Below are 26,437 nucleotides of genomic sequence, written 5' to 3'. Positions count from 1 at the left end.
CCAAAAGCAAAAGATAAATTTAATAAAGAATGCTACAAAACACTAATATATAACTATCACCTGGAAGTAGATTAAATGAGAACCCTAGGACTTGACTGTTTCAGTCAAGCCAATGCTGGATATGTTAACTTCTGAGAAGTACAGAGTAATAGATACAGGTAAACCGGAAAAGTTTAGAGCAAAAGTGCAAGATTTAAAGCTGAACTATGTGAGGTAAAATTGAAGAAGCTGTGAACATTTGATGTGGAGAAAAGAACTCAAATGAGTATAGTAACAAAGTTAAAAAATGTAAGGGTACTGTCATGAAAAAGAAGAATCATGGTTATTCTGTAACTGCCATTAGAATAAAAATAAAGTCAATTGAGAGAAGGTACAGAAGCTACAGGGAAAACGAAATCAGCATCAACAAGGAAGAATTTTCTAACAGAAATAACCACAAGAGAAAAGGTGGGGGAGAACAGACATCTCAGAAGAGTATGAATACCCTAAGTATGACTAAAAAAAAAAAAAAAAAAACTCAATGAAAGATTGGGCCAAATTAACATAAAGATTGCTTTCAAGTCCAAGTACTTAAATAATAAAAGGTAATTTTTATAAATCTCAGTCATGAAAAGCTTCAAACTGATTCAAATGGTTATACCAGTGACCAAAATAGACTTGGCATGATAAAATTTAAATGTAAAGGAAAAATAAGAAACTAGAAGTTATCTTCCAAGTCTGTAAACAGAGCTGTCAGCCTAAAAACACTGTAATAGAATTAAAAAAAAAAGAAAAACAAATATGTCTATATAAATATTTAAAACGCTTATACGTGAAAAACATTAAAAGGCAAACAATAGGCTGTGCAATTAGGATAAAGAGGTTTTAGCCTTAAAACACAGCTTAGTGTCCAATACGGCAGCCAGAAGTCACAGTGTGGTTGCTGTTGTTCAGTCACCAGGCTCTGTCAGACTCTGCGACCCCAAGGACCACGGCATGTCAGGCTTCCCTAACTTTCACTATGTTCCAAAGTTTGCTCAAATTCACGACTGTTAAGTCAGTGACGCTATCTAACCATCTGCTGCCTCCTCCTTTTGCCTCCAATCTTTCCCAGCATCAAGGTCCTGTCCAATGAGTCAGCTCTTCCCATCATGTGGTCAAAGTACTGGAGCTTCAGCTTCAGCATCAGTCCTTCCAATGAATATTCGGGGTTGATTTCCTTTAGGATTGAATGGTTTGATCTTGTTGCTGTCCAAGGGACTCCCAAGAGTCTTCCCCAGCACCACAATTGGAAAGCATCAATTCTTTGGTGTTAGCCTTCTTTATACTCCAATTCTCACATCTGTACATGACTACTGGAAAAACCAGTAGTTGCTTTGATTATCAGACCTTTGTCGGCAAAGTGATATCTCTACATTTTAATACACTGTCTAGGTTTGTCATAGCTTTTCTTCCAAGGAGCAAGTGTCCTTTAATTTTATGGCTGCAGTCACCATCTGCAATGATTTTGGAGCCCAAGAAAATAAAATCTGCCATGTTTTCACTTTTTCCCCATCTATTTGCCATGAAGTGATGGGACCAGATGCCATGATCTTACTTTTTTGAATGTTGAGTTTTAAGCCAGCTTTTTCACACTCCTCTTTTACCCTCATCATGAGACTCTTTAGTTCCTCTCCGCTTTCTGCCATTAGAGTTGTGTCATCTGCATATCTGAGGTTATTGATATTTCTCCCAGCAATCGTGATCCCAGCCTGTAATTCATCCAGCCTGGCTTTTTGCATGATGTACTCTGCATATAAGTAAAATAAGCAGGGTGACAATATACAGCCTTGACGTAGTCATTTCCCAGTTTTGAACCAGTCTGTTGTTTCATGTGCGGTTCTAACTGCTGCTTCTTGACCTGCATATAGGTTTCTCAGGAGACAAGTAAGGTGGTCTGGTATTCCCATCCCTTGAAGAATTTTCCACAGTTTGTTGTGATTCACACAAAAGCTTTAGCGTATGAATGAAGCAGATGTTTTTCTGGAATTCCCTTGCTTTTTCTGTTCCAAGTGATGTTGGCAATTTGATCTCTGGTTCCTCTGCCTTTTCTAAATCCAGCTTGTATATCTGGAAGCTCTTAGTTTACATACTGCTGAAGCCTAGCTTATAGGATTTTGAGCATAACCTTGCCAGCATGTGAAATATGTGCAACTGTACAGCAGTTTGAGCATTCTTTGGCATTGCCCTTCTTTGGGATTGGAATGAAAACTGACCTTTTCCAGTCCTTGTGGCCACCACTGAGTTTTCCATATTTGCTGGTATACTGAGTGCAACACTTTCACAGCATCATCTTTTAGGATTTGAAATAGCTCAACTAGAATTCCATCACCTCCACCAGCTTTGTTCATAGTAATGCTTGCTAAGGCCCACTTGACTTCACACTCCAGGATGACTGGTTCTAGGTGAGTGACCACATCATCATGGTTATCTGGGTCATTAAGAACTTCTTAGTATAGTTCTTCTGTATATTCTTGCCACCTCTTCTTAATATCTTCTGCTTCTGTTAGGTCCTTGCCATTTCTGTCCTTTATTGTGCCCATCTTTGCATGAAATGTTCCCTTGGTATCTCTAGTTTTCTTGAACAGATCTCTAGTCTTTCTCATTCTATGGCTTTCCTCTATTTCTTTGCATTGTTAACTTAAGAAGGCTTTCTTATCTCTCCTTGCTATTCTCTGGAACTCTGCTTTCAGTTGGGTATATCTTTCCCTTTCTCCTTTGCCTTTCACTTCTTTTTTCAGCTATTTGTAAGGCCTCCTCAGACAGCCACTTTGCCTTCTTGCATTTCTTCTTCTTATGGATGGTTTTCGTCACCGCCTCCTGCACAATGTTATGAACCTCCGTTTATAGTTCTTTAGGCACTCTATCAGATATAATCCCCTGAATCTATTTGTCACCTCCACTGTATAATCATAAGGGATTTGATTTAGGTCATACCTGAAAGGCTTAGTGGTTTTCCCTACTATCTTCAATTTAAGTCTGAATTTCACAACAAGGAGCTCATGAACTGAGCCACAGCCAGCTCCAGGTCTTGTTTTGGCTGACTGTATAGAGCTTCTCCATCTTCAGCTACAAATATAATCAATCTGATTTTGGTATTGACCATTTGGTATTGACTATGTGTAGAGTTGTCTCTTGTGTTTTTGGAAGAGGGTGTTTGCTATGACCAGTGTGTTCTCTTGGCAAAATTCTGTTAGCCTTTGCCCTGCTTCATTTTGTATTCCAAGGCCAAAATTGCCTAGTATTCCAAGTATCTATTAACTTCTTACTTTTGCACCCCAGCCCCCTATGATGAAAGGACATCTTCTTTTTTTGGCGGGGGGCGGGGGTGTTACTTCTATAAGGTCTTGTCAGTCTTCACAAAACTGTCCAATTTCAGCTTCTTCAGCATTAGTGGTTAGGTCATAGACTTGGATTACTTTGATGTTGAATGGTTTGCCTTGGAAATGAACCATGATCATTCTGTTGTTTTTGAGATTGCACCCAAGTACTGCATTTTGGACTCTTTTGTTGACTGTGAGGGCTACTCCATTTCTTCTAAAGGATTCTTGCCCACAGCAGTAAATATAACAGTCATCTGAATTAAATGCAGGGTTCGAATCAGGTTCTCCTGCATTGCTGGCAGATTCTTTTACCATCTGAGCCACCAGGGAAGCCCAGACAACATAACACAAACTACCAGTCACATATGCCTATTTAAATTTAAATTAATTTAAACTCATCTTAAATTAATGAACCATTAAAATTTTAGTTTCTCCATTGCACTAGCCACATTCCCAGTGCTCAACAGCTACTGTACTCGGTGGCTACTCTACTGGACAATGCAGATACAGAACATTTCCATCACTGCAGAAAGTTCTATTGGAATTTTAATATCTAAAACAGAATAATTTAGTGCAGAGAATTCATTACATAGCTGAGCTGAGAGACCTAACAGGGTGTTGTGCAGGAATCCAGAGATTAGCAACAGCAGGAAGCCGCCACCATCCCTAAGACAGAACAGAGTGCAGAGCCCAGAACCCAGTGTCACCTGGTACAAGCTGGGACCATGGCAGATATCTTAGGGGGGAGCTGGAGACAAGGAAGAGAAGCAGCCTCTGCTGGATGAATACCCTGATGGAAAAGAGGGCAAGAAATACCCAACTTCTCCCTTCCTTCTGCCCTCCATTTCCTGCCGTGCCTCGCATGGCTGAACACAGACAAAACCCAGGTGTGAGAGGGTCCTAGGAAATGCAGACCACAGTGGTGAAACCCTCATGAAAAAGGAAAGAACAGGGGAGGAAAGAAACAAATCTGAGGCCTGCCTGAAATACAAATAAACAAACAAACACAAACAAACAAACAAATAGCCTGAGGCCTGCCACAGATACAAATAGATAATTTAGAGGGGGGGAAAACCCACAAATGGCCAATATTTGAAAAATGTCCAACCTCACCAGTAACTAAATGTAAGTAATAACACTCTTAAAACAAGAGTATTATTATGTTAATAATAATAAATACTAATTCAAATACACAGTGCTGATAAGGGTGTGATAAAAACAGATACATTCATATATCCTAGGGGTGGAAAAGAATTTTCAAATATTTTCAAAGAAGCTGAAATAATTTTGAAATTAGCATCAGCAAATTTTTTTAACATTTTCCATACTTTTATATATCGTTAGACCAACCGAGTATATTTCCAAGGATAGATCCAAAGTCTAGAAAATCTTAAGTCCAGAAAATAATTTTAGAAATAAAGATGTTCATTGCAGCTGTATAGTATTGGGGAAAAATGGACAATTTCAATGTCCATCAGTAGGTCAAGAGTTAAGCAAAGTAAGGTACATTCATCCATTTATCAAAAAACAGTCCTGTTTGTTTGCCAGCCACAATGAAAGGTATTGGAAATATAAAAAAGATTAGGAAGTAATAGCCGACTAATTCATATCTATTTAAATAATGTTTACGAAGGATTTAAATAAACTAAGGACATGTTTGTGATATGCCCAGTAAATAAAAGATGAACCTGAAATTGATTACACTTACATCATACAACATATGCCAAAAGGGTATTAGTAACAGCAGTTGCCTGTAAGTGGTAAGGTTATGAGTTTATTTTCTCCCTTCTTTATACGTTTCTAAACTTTCAAAGTTTTCTAAATAAAAAAACAAATTTTACAGAGCTATTAAAAAACTCCTTCAGAGCTATTAGTGTAAATGTTTAAGAACTGTAAACTTGCCACAATCATGCCAGTTTACCTGTTACAATAATAAACTGCATTATTTGGATCCAATTCTATCGCCTGTGTGTAACAATCCACCGCAGCAGCATAATTTTCTTCTTTCATGTGATTATTGCCTAAAACAAAGTAATCAACAGGTACAGTAAGTGCAACATACAGGAAAAAATGGAAGATAAATTTTAATCATAAAAAATTACAGTAATACAAAGGACAATAACATGATTTTTTAGTCACACTGGAGATAAATTTTATATAGTACTGTAGAACTGATACTCCTTAGCCGTCAGTATGTTTGAATGATTTTGAAGTGCAGAGTCTTTCAAAAATATTAATGTTTGACTATCTTATAAAAACAGACTTCAGTAAGTGAGTGAATGCTACAGTAATGATTATCTCTTGGCAAAATCTAATCTCTTCTCACTTTCCTTATCTTCATCTCCTTCTTCCCTTTTGGAGCTGCCCAACCGCCTTCCAGCTGGACCACCCTCTATAATCACTATCTCAGTCTGGACCTGGTCCTCCATTCCTGCCCTGTCAAAACATACAACTGCTAATGAGCAAGCCCTCCAAACATGCTGTGGGGTGAGCTAGAAAAACTAACTGTGTCAATATGTTATTGGCAGATAATATTTTTTTTATGTGTTATCCTTTCCAGAGATAGATTCTTTTTTAAAGGAGATTATGGGAGATTAATTTCTAGAAAGACAGCATTTCAGATACCACAGCTAGCCCACAGGATGCTGAGCTTCAGGAAGGGCATCTGCAGATACATCTGGTAACAATTTAGCTACGTTAACAACTGGTCAGCAAAATAAGGGATTTTTCTGTGGCTGTCTTCTGTATTCCATTAAACAGAAAAAAAGCGGCATGCTCACTTATAATAACCAATGCTCAAATGGAAATTTTTAAAACATTGGGATTACAGGGAAGGATTTATATAACAAAAGCCTGTATTATTCCTTCCAGTTATCTCTAAACTAGAAGCTCTCCTATTAGCCTTTTTTTTTTAACAGATCATTACATACTTAATGGTATGTAGAAGAATGTAAATTTGCAGAGAACAGGAAGATTAAAGGAAAGACATCTAAAATCATACAAAAGTTACTGCAAATTAAGAAGCAGAAATGGATATAAAGAATGATCACTAAAGGGATATAAAGTGATTTCTATATGATTTCTCTTTGGGATGAGAAAAATGTTCTATAGTTGTGGTGATGGCTACACGACTCTGTTAATCTACTAGAAACCAATGAATTAATACATGTCACAGTATATCTCGTGGTATGTTAATTATAGCTCATTAACGCTTTCTTTAAAAGTCAAAAAATTAAATTAAATCCCACCTTCCATAAGAAATGAGTATCAAGCCTCTAAGGAAGAGAAAAGGATTACATAGTTTTTATGATTGGGTAAGAAATTACTACATTAGTACTTTAACTACTCAGTACTTAAATAGATTAGCTTGTTCCATGTAAAAGATTTAAATTTTCTGGGTTATGTGGATTTTCTTTTTGTTGGATCTTTGTGTCCAACATGGATCATGTATCCATGACCTTTCTTGGGTTGTATTAAAACCTATAGTATGTCTTTTCCCATAAGCCACATCAAGTGTATAGATACTAAAATGTATCTATGTCTAGATAGATAGTGATATTAATGATAAAAAGATTCAAGTCAGAAAACATTCAATATACAAAAACTCAGGACACAGATATTTGGGAAGCTAACCATAAGCGGGCACTGCACAGCACACTTAAACACTACTCTCCTGTCCCCTTTATTCCTCAAGACAACCCTTTGAGATATGTCTTTACTTCTGAAACAAGGCAGGAAACGACAGCAATGAACACTTACTGGTTTTGTCTGATCTTATTGCCGCTTTTCAGAAGCAAAGCACACAAAAATATTTGAAAGCAACCTTCCAGGAAGGTACTAGCTAGCTAGAAACCTTGATTAACACAGGTAAGTATAACACGCAGCCTAGAATAACTATGCTTGACCATCTACCACAGCCATCTATTTTCACATGAACAGCAAAATCTGTAAGACAGCTGCTTTAACTTTATGGGTAATGTGTCTTAGATGTGACATGTCCTAGGGAAAAGCAAAGGATAGGAGCTTTTGGTTAGAGGTGAAAGCAGTTAAGTAATTCAGTCTACCCATGCTGCCATGGTAAATGAGCCTCACTCTGCAGCTCCTTCCAACCCTCAACTTACTAATGTTCATTATATCAAAATAAACTCGAGGAAATGCATACTCCCGGTGTTCTGCCATGCAGACGGAGTAAATATGAGGGACAAAAAATAAAACTTCAACTGGCCATTTAGTACTAGAGCTAAAGCAAGAGAGCTACAAAAGCAAAATGTTTAGCGAAGCATATAATATTATACATCACTGAGGATTTCGCACACTACAAAAGTCTAAGTGCAAGGAAAAAAAATCAGATTAAATTGCTTCAATTAGAATAATATATCAAAATGCATTTGTATCTAGATAGTTTAAACTCAGTGTTTGGGGAACACTGCAATTCAAGCAGCAATGAGGATTTGACTGTTATTTTATTCTATGGGTAATTTATGAAAGTCCTAATTCTAAAATTTTAAGTCACTGTAGTAATAAGATTTCTTAGAGAAAAATAAAACATTGAAAACTGAACACAGCACTTTCTAATGTAATCCAAAGAAGATAATCACACAATAGTGAAAGTAAATATAGACAAAGATACAAAGACAGTGTTACTTAGGATTAAAAAATTATCTATCTAGGTATGTAAATCATGGTATCACAGTATCATGAAACACTATGCAGCCATTAAAAACACTGATATAGTGTAATTTATAGACCTAATAGAGAGAACCATGCTTGAAAAATGGGAAAGGCATATTCTTTTTCATATCTACTTTTTAGACACCAACTGATTTTTTAAAAAAACTCAACAGTCCTATTCAGAGTATGAACTAAAAAAAAAGACCAGAAAATAAAAACATTTTTGTACAGCTTCTGAACATTACAAATTCCCTAATAACTCTCTGCCCATTGGACAGGGTCTTTTCCGACTCTCATTCACTGGTGAAGATCAGGGATCTGCCCTACAGCTCCTTACTACAAATCTTATAGGCCTGACCTGGCTTGCCTCTATAGCTTAACATAACTGACCATGATGGAAAAATTGAGCCCAGATTCTCAGTGCCGACTTATTTATAAAAATCAAGTATGCTTCAATAGCTTCCCTCGTGGCTCAGATGGTTAAGAACCTGCCTGCAAAGTGGGAGACGCAGATTCAATCCCTGGGTCAGGAAAATCCTCTGGAGAAGGAAATGGCAACCCACTCCAGTATTCTTGCCTGGAGAATTCCATGGACAAAGGGGCCTGGCAGGCTACAATCCATGGGTTTACAAACAGTCAGACATGACTGAGCAACTAACACTTCCACGTTCATGCTTTCTAGAGCCACTATTAGAAAATTTAGTAACATAGTAATCAAATGTGCTAGCTAATAAACCCTTAAGTGCCATATACATACATTAACACATGTCAAAGAACTCAAAAACACTAAATACAGGAAAGTTAAAAACGATACTGAAAACCATTTTTATGTCTTTTATTTAGCATAAAGAATTTGCGATCCTAGAGTACACATAGCAAACGCAGGTATAAGAATCACCCCTTAAGTGATTTGTTTTGCAAGTTTTCCTCACAACAGATCTGCTTCTCTTGAAACAAGCCATACTTGTATCGTTCACAAGCTATTCTGTATTTCCAGGCTTCTTCCCTATCACATTCATTCCTGTTTCACAAATGCCAGGAGGACTTATGACAATCCAGTCTTGGCAGTATAAACCAGAATCTTACCAGTTCATAGTCACTTTCCCTACCACTGCAGAAACTTTTACTAAATAAGTAATTTTTCTAGGAAATATCTACCTTCATCTTTTAATTGGTCAGCTTTCCCCATATCTTCAGGCACTGAGTTTGAGAGAGGCAGAATGTCATTCTGAAATTAAATAAAATACAATGTACTTCATTTAGCTACATAGAGTCATCCCAGAGAACTATAAGTTACAGCAATAATGACTTAACCATTATTTAGTACATCATCTATAATTTCATGTCACGAAATTTACCATCTAAATAACAGTGTTTACAAGAAATAAGAAAAAAGTCCCCTCACATACGTTTATTAGAAAAATGAATATGTGGAATTTTCCTAGAAAAAAGTGAACAACTATGAATCAATTGTTTTTACTTGCTTTCACCAAATCTAGAAATCCTACTTCATGAATAAAGAATGGAATCAATATACAAAGAATAGTAATAAAAATATGTTCAAGGGATTGTTTAGTGAAAATTCAGAAACATAGTGCTAATATTCCAAGAGAAAACCCACTAAGTCAAATTCACAGGTACCAAAAAAGCATTTATAATATGATCCTATTATTTAAATATATACACAAATATTCATAAACATGCTGGCTGAAAATCAAACAATGGTAAGGTACACACAAAAGGTTAACAGTAGGAATATTTGGAAGTAAGATTTTCAGTCTCTTTTTTATATTATTCCATATTGTTTAAACTTTTAAAAACAATGGTCATAAATTCCTCATAAGATAAAAAACAGTATAAGATTCCTGCTTTTAGCACCTACTATCATCCTCAAACCTCTTTTGCAATAATAAAGTTCAAACCAAAGTACTTATGAAAACTAAATAAAAATTTAGAAATGTCTTGAGTGGTAATAGGAACACAATGTATTTTCCCATTTTTGTAAGATTCTTTTTAAATTATGTTGTTTTTAAACTTGACTCTGAAGTTCATAAATGTTTATAATTTTCAAAAAGGCATAATTTGGAGTCAGTATACCTATGTATCATATTTAAAATATATTCACCATTACCTTTGAGTAAAATGGCAATAAACTTGATAGTTCTAACACTGGAAATACACTTTCTTAATTATACACAAATCTTCAAAGGTACAAAATCACTATAAGGTATGTAAGTTGTGCTTATTTTTTTTAATCTTTATCAATCATTTTTTCTAAGCAAGGTATTAGAAAAAAAAAGTACAGAATCAAATAGGAACATTAATAAGTAGAGATCACTACTCAAAATGGACTGTTTCAGCTCCTCAGGATGTAAGTGCAGTTCAAAGATGCATTGTTGCCCTGCAGTACTTGCTTTTAGAGTTCCTTCCATTTCAGATCTCCTAACAAGCCTAGGCAGTTTATGTGTGAAACAGTGACTTTGGGGGGCTCAAAAAATAGCATATTGAAAAATGGATTATAGTCCATTCTGTCTTCTAAATCCTTCTGAATGATTTTAATGAAATTGCCAGTTTCACAACTTTGAAAATTAATCCTCATATTCATGAAAACATTTGAGCAGTCCACAGTGTGAAGACAAGTGTGATCTACTTTATATAGAAGGAAAGAATCCATTTCGTATATGAAGTTAATTGGGGAGGAAAGCAGTATCCTAAAAATAAACTGTCCAACATAACAACCAAATACAATGGGAATAGCAGTGATTCCTCTAATTATAACAGTCTCGCTGCTGCTCAAACAAGTTTTAGACTTTCTCTGCCACACCCTGCTAACAGACACCTACACAATGAAGTCACACCTGTTAATAGGACTGTGAAAGGACTGATACCACAAATAACCCCATGTAGATATACTATGGAGCCAGTTTTAAGAAACTATATATTTAAAATAGTAAGCAACAAAATTTTACAAGTTAATCCAATCAGAAATAGAAAAAAAAAAAAAAAAGAGCTCTATTCAACCAGAGGGTAAAAATCAATCTGAGTTTCCTGGGCAGAAAAAAAGTCTTGATCTCTTCAGTACTAGTCAGTGACGACAGGAGCAAAAAGAGTGAGCAAATCCAAGCACTGTCTCAAGCACAAGCCTCTCCTGCATGCCGGAGTAAAGGTCAGCCCTGCCGCTGCCATGCCCAGCCTCTGAAATAGGGCTCCCAGAGGAGGCCGCGAGCCCAGACAGTGAAGGAACCACAGAAACCAAAGAGAAGGAAAGCACCACGGAGACATGCCACTATCTCCTTACATCTTCTCAGATAATTGGAATTCATCTATTTGATGAATTAATGTGTAACTGTGTTATCTTGTTTCCAAGTATAAAAGGAGGGAGCAGCTCACTGCCAAATCACCCTTTTCAATGCAACTCTAAGGACCTCTTCCCAGTGAATTCTAGAAACAGTTTGTGTGGTATTCTCAGCAATGTCCCTGCCAGGCTGAAGATACCCTGCATGTTTCAGCTCCTCTCCTGAGTTCCTCAATCTGTACTGAAGCTTGAATACCCAGTGAGAATACTAAAAGAGATTCACGTGGCACCAAAATGTAATGAAAAAACACATGGGAGGTCCTGCTGGGGCCCTAAACTCACCAACCTTAAGAGTTTTCAATCTTATCATCCATATTTCCTGCAAAGGTCAGAAACCAGAGACCATATAAACAGTCCCGGGGAGCAGGGAGCAGCATCCTTGGATTTCAGTCTTGGTTTTGCACACGGAGCGCAGAAACTTTCCCTGTTTAAAGAGCCCCATTAACGGCCAAATTCGATAAAAATCTGTCTCAAAATGATGATGCCTTTTTTATATAGTTTCTTCTTAAACATTAAGATTTTTATTTTTAATTTGTATTTCACGTTTTAGGGGGACATTAATTCAGATGTCAGAAATTTAAAAACACCCAAATACTATAAAAGACTTAAGAAGTCAACTAAGACATATCATTAAATATAAAAGAAGGTGAGAGGATGAGTAGAGTTACTAATATTAAAATCTAATGCACATTAAAAGTTACATTTTTAGGTCCCAAATCATCCATGTGGACCAACTATCTTATACCCAGGAAGAAGTTAGTTACCTAAGCCTGGCCCCTCAAATATTAACAATCCAACATAATATTGTAGTCACACTCAGATAATCCCACACTAATGAGAAAAGGATGAGAGCTTACCTTACAGAAGGAATTTGTGAACATTTCTGTCAAAGGCTGTGAAACTGCTAGATGTGTATCTTCTGCACTGATTTTAAAAACTGTCTCCAAGCACTGAATTGCAACTTGAAATAAAGTTTAATAGTGAAAAAAAATTAGCAATCTAAAAAAAGAAACAATTTTTTTTTTTTCTGGTAGAAATCTGCACTCTGCAATCTGTGGTAATTCAGCATTTTGATCACAGAACATAAGGAAAACTAAATGGTTCAGCTGCATAGAGATTTCTGTTTATAGACCAGCTATTGAGGGAAGACAACTTGGCTTCTTTTTCTTCACTTTAAGAAAAATGTTACCTAGAATATAATTTCTCAATATGTGTATTACATCATATTCTTTTTAAAGCAAGTCATTAACATATTCCCCATTATCAATATCTTGAATAAAACTAAAAAACTATCTTTTTTTAATGTGAAAAATAGAATTCTCTATCTGATTAAAAATAGTAAGAGAAATAGTCTCTGGCATGTAAGAACCACTAAATATTATCCTGATGTACTTAATTAGGTGAAGATAGTTTGGCTTTTAAAAACTCATTCAGGTATGCAAATTTACCAAGCACCTACTATGTGCAAGATGCTCTTATAAGGTGGCAGAGATACAACAGTTAGCACGAAAATCACAATCCACATGATGAAGCTTACCCTTAATAGAAGGAGGCAGATAAACACAATTGTTTGTTTTTAAACCACTCTACTGAAACATGATTGACATGTAAGAAAGTGCACATTTTAATGAGCTTGTCCCGTTTACTGGTGTGTGTGTGTGTATGTGTGTTAAGAACACTTAACATAAGATCTACCCTCTTATCAAATTTTTTAAATTTATTTCTAATTAGAGGATACTTGGTTTACAATATTGTGTTGGTTTTTGCCATACAACATGAATCAGCCAAAAGTATTCACATGTCCCCTCCCTCGAGCCTCCCTCCCACCCCCGACCCCATCCCGCCCCCGAATGTCGTCACAGAGCACCTGTGTTATATAGCAACTTTCCACTAGCTGTCTATTTTACAGATGGTAATATACATGTTTCAAAGCTACTCTCTCAATTCGTTCCCCGCCTCCTTCCTCTGCTGTGTCCACAAGTCTGTTCATGTCTGTGTCTCTATTCCTTCCCTGCAAATAGATTCAGCAGTACCATTTTTCTAGGTTCCATGTACATGCAACATTTGTTTTCCTCTTTCTTACTTCACTCTGTACAATAGGGTTCATCCACCTCACTAGAACTCACTTAAATTTGTTCCTTTTTATGGCTGAACCTCTTACCAAATTTTAAGTACAATCCAGTTAGCTATAGGCCCTATGCTGAAAAGATCTCCAGAACTTCTTTATTTAGTATAGCTGAAACGGTGTACCCTTTGACCATTACTTCCCCATCTCCTCTTACCCCAGCACTGGTAACCACCATCGTGCTCTCTGTTTTTACGCTTTTATGCATTTGACTGTTCTAGATTCCACATTAAAGTAAGCACAGTTGTTTTAATAAGTAAATTTGCTGCCAAAATGTTTAGTGTTCAACACTAACACATATTTAGAGAGACATATGGATTAGTTAAAAAAAAAAAAAAACCACCACAGCCTTGGAACTCAGGACTCTCATTATCATTATTAATCCATAAAATTAAAATCTAATAACCTGGGTACAACAATTTATCTCACTTTTACCTCAACATTCTCATTTACAAAACAGGCATTATTACATATGGTCCTCCTTTCAGGAATAAATCATAAAAATCTAGAGAAATTCTGTATACAAGTCTGTTCCACTCTTACACCAAACAGTAAGAGTCTGATGCTGATGATGGTAAGGAAAAGCAAAGAATTCTATTCAATGATACCACATCCCATCTATAAAGCACCATATGCCAAACACCTGCCATCACCAATTCTGATTCTTTTGACACGTCTATTAGATGAAGCGGGAAAAGAACGCCACCTATTAGAAATTAAGATACAGACTAACTAGGATGCCCAGGATCACTGGATTTAATTCGTCAGTTCAATTCAGCAAATATTTATTGAGCACCTACCATGTGTCAGGCCCTTTTTAAGGCCCTTTTTATATATCAGTGAACAGAAAAAAACTCCCGACCTCTCGGGGCGGTCATTCTACTGGGAGATGGAGAAGAAGACTGTAAACAAAAAATGATAAAAAGTGCAACAGGGCGAAAAGGATGGGAATGCAGAAGGCAGAGGAGGGAAGCAAGTTCCAGATTTAATGGAGTGCTCAGCAAAGGCCTCATTCAGAAAAGAGGACCCGGAGATGGGGATATTACTGTTATCTAGGGGAAGAACATGCTAGGCAGAGAAAACAGATGTAACAAAAGTCTTTATTTATTTATTTTGATATGGACCATTTTAAAGTCTTTGTTGAATTAGTTACAACATTGCTTCTGTTTTATGTTTTGGTTTTTTGACCCCAAGGTATGTGGGATCCCAGCTTCCAAAGCAGGGATCAACCCGCACCCCCTGCATTGTAAGGTAAAATCTTAACCACTGGACTGCCAGAGAAGTCCCTGCAAAAGACTTAGGAAAGAGGATTTGGTGCATTCAGAGTGAGAAAGCTAATTTGATTAAAGCCAAGTGAGAAAGAGAAGGAATCTATGAACTGACATAGATCTGACATAGTCTGTTTTAAAGGATCACTGGTGGCTGCATTAAGATGAGTCAAAGAAGCAACAAATATAGAAGCAGAGAGACTAGTTAGAGGCCATCACTGTAAATAAGTATTTAGTTCTATCCATAGGTAATATTGGTGGAGGTGGGAAAATGTCAAGATATATTTGGAAGGGACAGCCAACAGGATTTATTGAATAATTAGATGCAGAGTCTAAGAGAAAGAGAAGAGTTCACAATGATAAGAAAACTTCTAGCCTAAGAACTGAAAAGATGGAGTTAGGGAACTGAGTTAGGGAAGTTGTGAAATAGAACAGATTTTGGGTGGGAGGATCAGGAGTTCAGTTTTGGAAATATTCAACTTGAGATGCCTGTTAGACATACAAATGAAGATAGCTAGTAGGCAGTTGGATGTAGAAGCCTGGAGTTCAGAAGAAAGGTCTGGGCTGAGAGTATACATTTGACAGATAAAAACATGTAAAAAAAGGATAGTTAAAGCCAAGAGGCTGAACTATAACACCAAGAAAGTGAGTGCACATAATGAAGAGAAGAAGATCAAGCACTGGACCCTGGATATATCCAGGGATCAAACCCAGGTCTCCCGCATTGCAGGCAGATTGTTTACCAGCTGAGCCACCAGGGAAGTCCAACAATACTGGATTGGGTAGCCTACTCCTTCTCCAGGGGATCTTCCCAACCCAGGATCGAACCAGGGTCTCCTGCATTGCAGGCAGATTCTTTACCAGCTGAGTGACCAGTATATTCCTAGTATATTCCAGGGCAGGGAAAAGAGGAATCAGCAAAGGAGACAGAGAAAGAGCAAACAATGAGATCAGAAGAAAACCAAGATGAGTATGAGGTATCCTGGAAGCCAATGGAATAAAGCATAAGGGGGGAGAGGGAATGAGGGAGCCATCATCAACTTTATCAGAGACTGCTAATAAGTGAGATGAAGACTGAAAACTGACCGTTTGAACTACACACCACAGAAATCACTGATGACCTTAATGAGAACAGTATGAGTGGAGAGATGGAGACAAAGGCCTGTCTGAGGTGAGTTTAAGAAAGAAGAGGAGAGGAATTGCAGAAAGCAAGTATGGACACTTCTTTCAAAAAAATTTCCAGCAAAAGGGAGACAAAAAAAGCAGGCACTAGTTCAGTGGGGGAAGGGGTGGGTAGTAGTCTGGCAAGAGTAATTAGTTGGGTTTTGATTTTTTTAAGAAGGGAGGAAGTTTATATTTTGATGGAAATGATCTAGAAGAGATTGAAAATTTGCTCATGTAAGTGAAGGAGGGTAAAATAACTACAGTGAGAGTCTGGAGTAGGGGAGACAGGATGAGATCTAGTCTGCGGGTAGAGGGGTTTCATTTAGGAAGGACAATGGATAGTTCATCTATGGTGTGTTCTGGGCTTCTATGACAGAATACCACAGACAGGGTGGCTTATCAGTCTGGAGATTGGGACGTTCAAGATCAAGATGCCAGGAGATTCAAAGTCTGGTGAGGATCTGCTTTCTGGTTCACAGAGGGCACCTTCTTACTTTGTCCTTACACGGTAGAAGGAGTGAGGGAACTCTCTGGCGGCACTAATCCCAGTCACGAGGACCCCACTTCCTAATACCATCACACTGGGCATTAGGTCTCAACATATGAATTTTGGGAGAACACAGATATTTAGTCCATAGTATATGGTAACAGGCAGACAGAGTATGTGTGGATAGATGCTGGTGGCAGGTAGATGGAGCAGAGGGAGTCTATGGAATTTTCTTATTACTTCAATTTCTTGATGGAGTAAGAAGCAAGGACATCAACAAAAAAATGAGTACAAGGGAGAAGATTTGGGGTTTTGAGAAGGCATGAAAAAATGTTAAAGTGGTCATCTAGGAGAGCACAAATGTGAATGAACTTGGAACAGAGGGCAGCATTAAAGGTTCCCTTGAGGCTTGTGGTCATGAACTCAAAGTAGGACTAGTCAGTAAGACTGTGTCATTCCATCTATACACAGTCACAGAGATAGGGGCAAGGAGTAGGTGGAGGGTCGGATTCAAACAAGGCAGGGTTTTGCAAGAAAGGGAGCCATGTTCACCAGCGTGATTATAATGATCAACCACGGACTTTAAGCTGGGGGAGTGAAGTAAGTCAGAAAGAGAAAAATGAGTATCTTATATTACCACACATATATGAAATCTAGAAAAATGTTACTGATGAACCTATTTGCAGGGCAGGAATAGAGGCACAGATGTAGAGAATGGACTTGTGACCTGAGGTGGGGAAGGAGAAGGTGGAACAAGCAGAGACTAGCAGTGACATATACACACTATCACGTTGAAATAAACAGCTAGTGAGAGCCTATATAGCACAGGGACTCAGCTCGGTGCTCTGTGATGACCTAGAGGGGTGGGGTGGGGGGGTGGGAGGGAGGCTCAAGAGAGAGTGGAGATATATACATTCAGTTGATTCACACTGCTCTACAGCAGAAACTAACACAACATTGTAAAACAATTATATTCCAATAAAAAAAGAAAGCAAAAAAAAAAAAAGAAGAGGGGTGTGGAAAGGTAAGGGATCAACAGCTTAGAGGTATTGGTAGGGTCAAAGAACTGATGGAGTATGAATTCTATAAAGAGTGAGTTGGACTAACAGGCAGCAGAAGTGAAATGTTTAAGGCAGAGTTTATGGAGAATAACAATAACAAGGCCTAGGGAAGAGTTTCTCAACCTTGGCAACTGATATTTTGGACTAGACAACTCTTTATTGTTGGGGTCCATCTTGAACACCTGTGGTATCTTTATTTGTGGCCTCTACCAACCAGATATCACTAGCCCCACTCCCATCACAACAATCAAAGTATCTCTAGATACTATAAAATCACCCCAAACTGATAACCACTGGTCTAGGTTATGACCAAGCAAGTGAGTGGTGAGATCACTTGGTGTAGAGAAGGTCAAGGAACTTAGTGGGAGAGAACTGAAAGCATTATGAATGAATGTATTACAATCATCAAGAATTAAGACAGGATAGTGTTAGAGAGACAGTGAGCAGGAGCCAGATAGTCAAAACATGAAGCAGATGTCAGCAGATGACAATTAAGAGGAGTGGGTGACATAATCAGATGACAAGGTTCAAAGCTGATGCTAACATACTAGCTTCCCTGTAGTGGAAAAGCTAGTATGAGAACTCAGGCTCCTCTCCGAGAGCTTTTTTAAATGTCTAGAAGGTGGGCAGACATTACCACATGATTTTATGTTCAATTAAATTAGACTCACCGAGTCAAAAATAGGGGTCGGTCAAAAACAACTGGCACCATTTCTGACTGCCATATATAACACGCAGCTGAAGGCACATATTTTTGGCTGAATACTACCCTCAAAATAGGACACAACATCTTGGTTTTAAAAAAACTCTCGATTTTCTTTCAGGCCCTTAAAAGTATTATACTGCCTTTGATGAGAAAACAAACATCTTTAATTAAATGATTCCATTATCTGTTTGCTACAGAGTAACTATAAACAACATTTTCCTTAGATAACCAGACCCCTTTATCTTCACATGGTCTAACATCCAAGAAGGACAAAAAGACCTTAATGGACTGATTGCAATCTCCAACTGCGAGTCACAAGCTCCTCTCACTGCCACCTGGAAAGATTATCTCACCAGATTGCAAGCAGATTTAGAGCAAATGTTCAATTTTCACCCCCACTTCCTAAAGCATATTCACAGGGGAAGTACTTGTTGAAATTAATAGATGTGTCCCCCTTTATAGGAGAAACAGCTCAAGATGGAAAATTCAAATTCTACTGTTATGTATTAAATTCTCCCCAATGCACTATCTTATTGAAATAATTAAGTCTTTAGGCCACAAGAAAGCTGGCTCACTGAACCTTCATGACCCCTTCTGCAGAATTCTATCTTCTTACAGTTATACTGAATTTAAATTTTCTAACGCATAAGCATGAAGCAGAAAAGATGGTGTCAAGGAAACATGTGATGCTATCATCCAAGTCCTGCTCAACTTTACAGATTACCAAATCTAATATTTAAAGCTAACATAAAACAAGGGTGATATCCTCTTATTTCAAGTCCCCCAGTAGGAAGTTGTCAGAGATTAATAGTTATTAGACTTTTGCATAGTGCTTTAATAATGACTAAGGTGTTTTCAGATATTGATTCTAAACTGGATGCTTTTCTATTAAAAGAGAGGATCTTCAGAGTAAGAACCAGGATTTAAATCTCAGCTTTGTCACATATTAGCTGTGTTAGATTACTTAATCTATCAGGTTTCACTTACTTCTCTGTTGAATGGGGATAATAACTAATTTAACAGTTACCATGGAGAAAAATTTCCCTATAATATGAATAGCATAGTTCTGACACATAGTAGTTGTTCAATAAATAAACAAAAGTCCTCTTATCTTGTTGTTAACTGAAAAAAAAAAAAAAGCCTCAGAGGATGAAAACATTACAACCTTACCATAAGATCTCTCTTCTTGAAAAATCAACAAGATATTCTGATTTTGAAACAACAGATCATAAAGTCAGACTTATAGATATTTTAGTCTTTATAATCATAACACAAATGAACACAGAGAACAGGAGCCTACCTTCCAAACTTTCTTGCTCATCTGAGGTATAAGCATCCATCTGACTTTGTTCCCGTAAGAAACGAATAACTGCATAAACTAGGTGCTTGATGGATGACATGTTTAAAGCTTAAACTTTTCCTTGATTAGAAAAAGGAAAACACTGAACTAAGTAATTTTAAAGAAGCAGTGAAGATTATAAATCATACAGGTCATAAATTATATTAAAGGTAAAAAGCAAAAACAAAAGGCTGTATTACTTTCACTCCTTTCTTTTAAAGTCAAGAGAGCACAAAATATTGATATGGTAATATATAACATTTTCATTTACACCTAGGAATACTAGGTTATGTTAAAACTTGCAAAAGTAAATTTTTTCTCAAAACATGTACAACATAAGCTGACATTCTCACTGAACAGTTCACTATATCTTAACAGTTTATATGGTACAGATAAGGATAGGGGTACAGATACAGAAATCCCCAAAAGGCTTTAGTACTATTTTGAGGGAGATTTCATACTGCTGACTCAGAAGCCAATCCACGCAGGGCATCTTCCTTTATTCCATGAGATTTTTTTCAAATGTATGCATAATTTACAGTCCACCTACTTTTGTAGGTGGAGACAGGTACGGGATGAGGAAATTCATTAGTGAAAGGTTGTTCAACCATTGAGGGTCATTTTTAATAAAAATGCCATTTCTATTCAATCAACAGACATGTCAGATAATCACTGCCCAAGTCGATGGATACTACAAGCCGACCGATGCTCTCTGCAGCAGCTGTGCTCTCGTGGACAGACTGAACGCTCCGGGTCATGTTCATTCACATGGAATACTATCGCATCCAAACAGTGGCGCAGGGCCAGCCGGCATTAATGGCTTATTTCCACTAAATCGCATCATCCATCTGCTTCCCAGGTTCCCTAATTCAAAGCCAGGGTGTGGTACCCACCGCGAGGACGTTTATTACTCGTGTGCTTATTTTAAAAGAGAGCCCAGCCTATAGGCCACGGGGTTGCAAGTCCTAAATAAGGACCCAGGGCAGAAGGGTGCAAAAAGAATGGGGAGGGGGAGAGGGGACGCGAGGCAAAATGAAGCAGCCCAACCTCCTCCAGGCTTCTCCCCGTTCCTTTCCCCGGAGCACATCGACCTCCTTCTCCCTCCCTTCGTTACCCGGGCCTCGCCTTAGCCTCCACAGCGTTTGCTGCGGGTGAGCCGTGCAGGCCCGGACTGGGGCGGCGGGAGACGCACCCTTCCCAGACAGCAGCCCCTTACCAGGGAAGAGGATGCGAAACGGTGGCAGCGGCCCGAGGGCGTCCGTAAGGGTGTCCGCCTGCCCCCTGGTTCTCCGGGCTTCAGCCTGGCTCCGGAGCGCAGCACCGCCGCCAAAGGTGGCCCAAACTTCCCCGGCTCCCAGACCGCCGCCGCCCCTCAGCCCACTCCTCGCTGCGCCTGGCTCCCAGCCGTGGTCTCGCCAGAACCGCCCCTGGGGCGGTGCGAGACGCATGGGGCGGAGCCGGGGCGGGGCCGGGGCGGGGCTGAAGTGGGCGCCAGCGTGGGGCTGCCGCACGTGGGAGGGTTCAGGCCCAGCTGGCAGCCGCCGCCACGGTTGCCTCCTGCGCTAGGCCACCGCACCGCTTCCCGGCGCCCCGCCAGCCCCACCCCCAGACCGGAGGACACCGCGCCCGCAGCCACCGTCGCCTCCCGGCTCTCCCATGATCGTCCAGTGCCTTTTGGCTGTGCGAGGCCTCCACAGGTACCTCCCGTGCGCGGGTTAACCTTGACCGTGGGCGGGGGTCTTCTGCCTGGTCAGTGCCAGGCGCCCCGGGCCCAGCCTTTCACAACAGCACCCCTACGACGCTCTTGGAACCTTCCCTCCCCACCGCCCTCTTGGTCTACCCCAGGGACACCTGGCGCGGGAACGTGGGGCCACCTTTGCTTCCTCTGCTCCCTCGGGAGGGCATCCATTCCCTTTGTTTGGGGCTGCCTCGACTGCAAGCAGTCAGACTGGTCACAGGCCCGGCCCGAAGGAGTGCAGAAAGATGATGGGGTAAAATCGTTGGACTTTCGCCCCCATCCGGAACTGCAGACCTGTCGTTAAAAGTGAGGGCAGCTGTAGACTCAGATAACAATTCTCATTTACTCCTCGTGTGCATCGTTGGCACACAGATCGTTTAACATCCACGCAGAATGGAATCGCAGTGATTTTGCCGCTTATTTCTGCCCATGCTTTCTAATTTCCTTTTCATTTACTTCTTCCGTATAAAACATTCTGCTTCTTGCCGGGGCAAATTGACATGGCCCAAAATGGAGGAAAAGATTGCTTGGACACGGTTTGGGGCAGCTTCAGCGCTGTTTTGGATAGACTGCTTAGCGCCTAACCACACCCCTCTGCAATAGACCAGTAGCAAGATGGTGAATGAGAGCATGAAATTCTTTTCCCCGCTGAGACAGATGGAGTGGTTTTCAGAAACAATGCGACTATCACCCGCATTCCCAAATCTAGCTTTCAACTGAAAATCCGAATGAAGAACCAACAGAAAAAGGGAAATGTGTTTCTCGCTAGATCCTTATAAACCCACTTTAGAACATAGCAGTCAGCGTGTAAGCTTTTTAACAGTTTTCTGTTGTACGTTGTCACCCATCTTACGCTGTTCAGTCTTCATAGTTTTGGTGCATTGGGAACCATAAAACAATCATAAAGAGTTCGTGTGATGGTTTTGGCCATATTTCAAGCTGTCCTTTTAGTCTGCAGGCTGCAGGTGGTAGAGCTGTCAAATGAAGCTATACCAGCAAATGAGGAAATGTAAGACAGGGGTAAGAAGAAAGAATAAATTTCATATAAGACAGTAGTTCTCAAACTTTTTAGTCTCAGGATCTCTTTACCACTCAAAAATTACTGAAAACCTAAGAACTTCTGTTTATGTGGGTTATATCTTTCTATATTTACTGTATTAGAAATGAAACCAGGGAGATTTATAAGTTTTTATTAGTTTTTTTTTAAACAGTAATACATTTGTTACATGCCAAAGATTTTTAATGAAAAATAACCATTTTCCAAAATGTTTCCTAAAAAAATCACTGAGAAGGGTGACATTATGGATTTCCCCACCCCCCTTGGGTTTGTGTGTGTGTGTGTGGTAATATATAAATAAAATTTACCATTTTAATCATCTTTAAGTGCATAATTCAGTGACATTAAGTGCATTCACATTGTTATGTAACCATCGCCACTGTTCATCTCCAGAACTTTTTTATTATTCCAAACTGAAACTCTGCATGGGGATTAAACAATAAGTTTTCATTATCCCCTTTTCCAGTCTCTGGTAATCACTATTCTGTCTCTTTGAATGTGACTATTTTAGTTTCTTTATACTAGAATCTTAGAATATCTGTTCTTCTGTGAGTGGCTTATATCACTCAGCAGTGTGTCTTTAAACTTCATCCATGTTGTAGCATGTGTCAGAATATCCTTCCTTTTTAAGGCTGAATATTATTCTGGAGTACGGATTTTTTTTTTTTTTTTTTTAATTTTTTATTAGTTGGAGGCTAATTACTTCACAACATTTCGGTGGGTTTTGTCATGGAGTACGGATTTTATTTGTCCAGTTACCCATCCACGGACATTGGGTTGTTCCTACTTTCTAGCTGTTTTGAATAATGCTGCTGTGATCATTGGTGTGCATATATCTGCTTCAGTGTCTCTTTTCAGTTCTCCAGGATATGTGCCTAGAAGGGACTGAATCATATGGTAATTTTATGTTTAATTTTTGAGGAACCAGCATACTGTTTTCCACAGCAGCTATACCATTTTACACTCCTTTGGCAAAGCATAGGAGTTCCAGTTTTTTTGCATCTTCATCAACACTTATTTTCTGTTCTGCTTTTTTTTTTTAAATAAAAACCATCCTAGGAGTGGCACTGTTTTCTACTTTTGCAAGACAAATGTATGACTTAATAGAAGATAGCTGGATTCTTACATCTGCTTCCTTCCACATTTTTTCTGTTGTATTGGTTTTTTTTTGGTTTAAGAAAATTGAGAAAATCCCACCCATCATGTGTAGTAGTAAAAAGAGAAGTATTTTAATAGAATTTTTTAGATAATCATGGCTATTCTTTGATATCACATCAGTTTGACAAGTGGTAGTTTTTGAAGGGTGGTTGCCATGTGAATTATGAAACTATCAATGTACTTTTTTTCTTACTGTTACATTAAAATCCATGGGTCTGTCTTACACTTTGAATGAATCTTTAACTATACATGATTTTGTAATATCAGACACTTATCATTAGGAAAATGTGGCTCACTGTATTACACGTATCTTTCTAATATTCTAAGGTGCCTAGAGTTTTATCTACCATTGCTTTTCACTATCAGTGCAGATGTCAACCAAGTGAAAAAGGTAGATAGTGTCTTAGTATTTTTATGAAATTCTTTCAACCTCACGTACTCCTTAAAATGGTCTCAAGAACTACTGCCCATATGCTCATCCAGGAATGCAGACCACATTTTGAGAACCACTGATACGTGTTATGCAGATTCTTTGTTTATGCATGGAAGGAAATAAACCTAAAAAGCCATACAGTTGTTACTTTTTTAGGAGCTAGCAATCTACCATGAGTGTATCAACTGTTTTGTTACTCAAGGGCATATATTGCAGTTAATCAGTGTACTCTATGATGGTCCAGTAGTCATCAACCCCAGGCTCTTAAAAGTGACTTAATAACAGAATCTCTGTTTCAAAACCTGTGTCTTCCTTAAAGAGTAAGTACTTGACCACATGGGAGGCCCTCTGTGTGCCCCTAATCTTTTTCCTGTTCCCTCTGACACTTGGGAATTCATTTTAGTGTTACATAAGTAACTAGGTAACTGGCTTATGATTTCTCTTGGGTTTTCCTGAAGCCAGAGTTATTACAGAGCCCCTTCCCAAAGTCAGCATGGCAGCCAGGATCATTGATGTGGGTATTTAGCCAATTTCTTGGGAATAAGTAGACTGGGAATCTGGAGATTGAATTGTAGTTGCTGTTCATCTAATCTTGTGACCTTAATTAAATCACCCAATTTCTCAGATTTCTCTTGAATTTCTTATTTTGTAAAATGAAGAGTAGGTTAAATGATGTCTAAGATTTCTTTCAGCTCCTGTTGTCATTGCAATTAAACCAGGAGAATTTCCCCTCATGGAGGCCAGATTGCAGACAGAGCATGTGAGCCAAGCAAAATCTGATGTATATTATAAAGTAAGAGATGGTTGAGATGGTCAGAGAAATGAGAGAAATGATTCAACAGTGCTTAGTCCAAATTATAGCTATGATAGTGCTAATTTCATCTTTCCATTAAACAAAGAACCTTTATTTGTAAAATTATGATAGCAATACATGTTCCCTGTAGTAGTTGTTGTTCAGTCACTAAGTCATATCTGACTCTTTGTGACCCCATGCACTGTAGCACACCAGGCTCCCCTGTCCTTCACCATCTCCTGGAGTTTGTGCAAATTCAGATCCGTTGAGTCGGTGATGCTATCTAACCTAACCATCTATTGATAAGCAAAAGAAAGTATACACAATTCACCTATCCAGAAGAACCAGTCATTAATAGCTTCTAAAATATTTTTTGTATGCAGACATATTTTTACAAATATGAGATTATATAATACTTATTCTATAATCTTTCTGTAATATAAACATCATTCCATAATACAAATACCTATAATGTAGTTCATTTGTGGGAGATTTGGTAATCCAATAAACCCTACTTTTTGGACATATCAGCTATTTCCAACTTTATACTATGTGTAATGGTGCTTAGATCAACATTCTAGTTATCAAATTTTTCTTAAGTCCTTAATTATTTCCATAGCAAGAGTTCTTAATGATGGAATTTGAACATCAAACGGTATGCATGGCCTTCAGGTTTTTGGTGCTAGCTACATATTCTCTGCCAAAATATTTCCACCAAAGTATGCTTTTATCAGCAGAATGTGCAATGTTAGTTTCCTACCAACACTGAGCATTTTAGTATTTTTTATCCTTACCAATTTGATAAGTGGAAACTTATTGCTTTCTGATGTGAGAATTTATTCATATGGGAAATCTTAGAAAGTCAGACAAATTAAATTACAGCCATCCATAACTTAAACAATATTTATGTATCTGATTATAATTAAATAAAATTGAAGTTCTCCCCCCAAATCCAGTATATACATGCCCCAAATTTTTAGAGCAATGGTGCTAGAAAAAGAAAAATTGACTAATAAGAGGAAAGGTTAATAGTTAACAATTATCAAAGGCTAGACTGAGATTATTTATAAAAATGGATTTTTAAAAGTTGAAAGATTTATTTTGATCTTTGTTGTTTTTGTTCTGTCACCTCTTTGATTAAGACAAAGCACAGAACTTTCCTGGAGAAGGAAATGGCAACCCACTCTAGTATTCCTGCCTGGAGAATCTCATGGACAGAGGAGCCTGGTGGGCTACCGTCTGTGGGGTTGCAGAGAGTCGGACGTGACTGAGCAACTAACACACAACACACAGAACTTCCATAGGGAGAAGCACCTAGATTAAAGTCTGAAGAACCAAGGAAATTGATGTTTATTGAGTACATATTGTACAATACATCCATAAGCCTCTGTGTTAGGAATGCCTATGGCCAGGCAGTCTAGACTAGATTATACAGGCTATAGTCATCTGGAGCCAGGTTGCTTCAGTTTGTATGCTGGCTCTGCCGCTCACTAGCGCTGTGATCTCAGGCAAGGTTGCTTAACTTCTCTGTATCTTTTTATTCATCTCTTAATTGGGAATTGATTGGCTGGTTTCTTCACTCACCAAATATTTACTGAGCATCTAAATGTGTGCCAGATAGGATTCCAGTCTAAGGATACAACAATGAACACAGCAGCCAAAATACCTTGTGTTCATGGAGCTTACCTTTGCAGAAGAGATTACTGAGGAAAATATAGAGTGTTAGATGGGGAATTGTGCC

The 26,437-nt window shown here is 38.4% G+C and overlaps 2 protein-coding genes across 5 annotated transcripts in view; one reads left to right on the top strand and one right to left on the bottom strand.

Moving 5' to 3' along the window:
• SGTB (small glutamine rich tetratricopeptide repeat co-chaperone beta) overlaps window positions 1–21,090 on the bottom strand; it is a 49,102-nt gene extending 28,012 nt beyond the window's left edge. Inside the window, exons 1-5 of one of the 3 annotated variants that reach the window (XM_043488997.1) lie at window positions 20,734–20,869; window positions 19,479–19,598; window positions 12,225–12,328; window positions 9,171–9,240; window positions 5,263–5,362 (exon numbers count right to left, since the gene is read on the bottom strand). In XM_043488997.1, coding sequence (XP_043344932.1) covers window positions 5,263–5,362; window positions 9,171–9,240; window positions 12,225–12,328; window positions 19,479–19,578 — 374 coding nt within the window. In that variant the 5' untranslated portion in view covers window positions 19,579–19,598; window positions 20,734–20,869. Of the gene's footprint in view, window positions 1–5,262; window positions 5,363–9,170; window positions 9,241–12,224; window positions 12,329–19,478; window positions 19,599–20,733 lie in introns of all 3 variants that reach the window. The other 2 variants (XM_043488996.1, XM_043488998.1) reach the window with 2 other exon arrangements.
• NLN (neurolysin) overlaps window positions 21,024–26,437 on the top strand; it is a 97,343-nt gene continuing 91,929 nt past the window's right edge. Inside the window, exon 1 of one of the 2 annotated variants that reach the window (XM_043488982.1) lies at window positions 21,024–21,214. In XM_043488982.1, the coding sequence (XP_043344917.1) occupies window positions 21,174–21,214 (41 nt within the window). In that variant the 5' untranslated portion in view covers window positions 21,024–21,173. The remainder of the gene's footprint in view (window positions 21,215–26,437) is intronic. The other variant, XM_043488986.1, reaches the window with a different exon arrangement.

This window comes from Cervus canadensis, chromosome 16 (assembly GCF_019320065.1).
Source record: "Cervus canadensis isolate Bull #8, Minnesota chromosome 16, ASM1932006v1, whole genome shotgun sequence".
Taxonomy (NCBI): domain Eukaryota; kingdom Metazoa; phylum Chordata; class Mammalia; order Artiodactyla; family Cervidae; genus Cervus; species Cervus canadensis.
The sequence above is the reverse complement of the archived record's forward strand: the minus strand, read 5'-3'. Positions and strand labels throughout refer to the sequence as shown.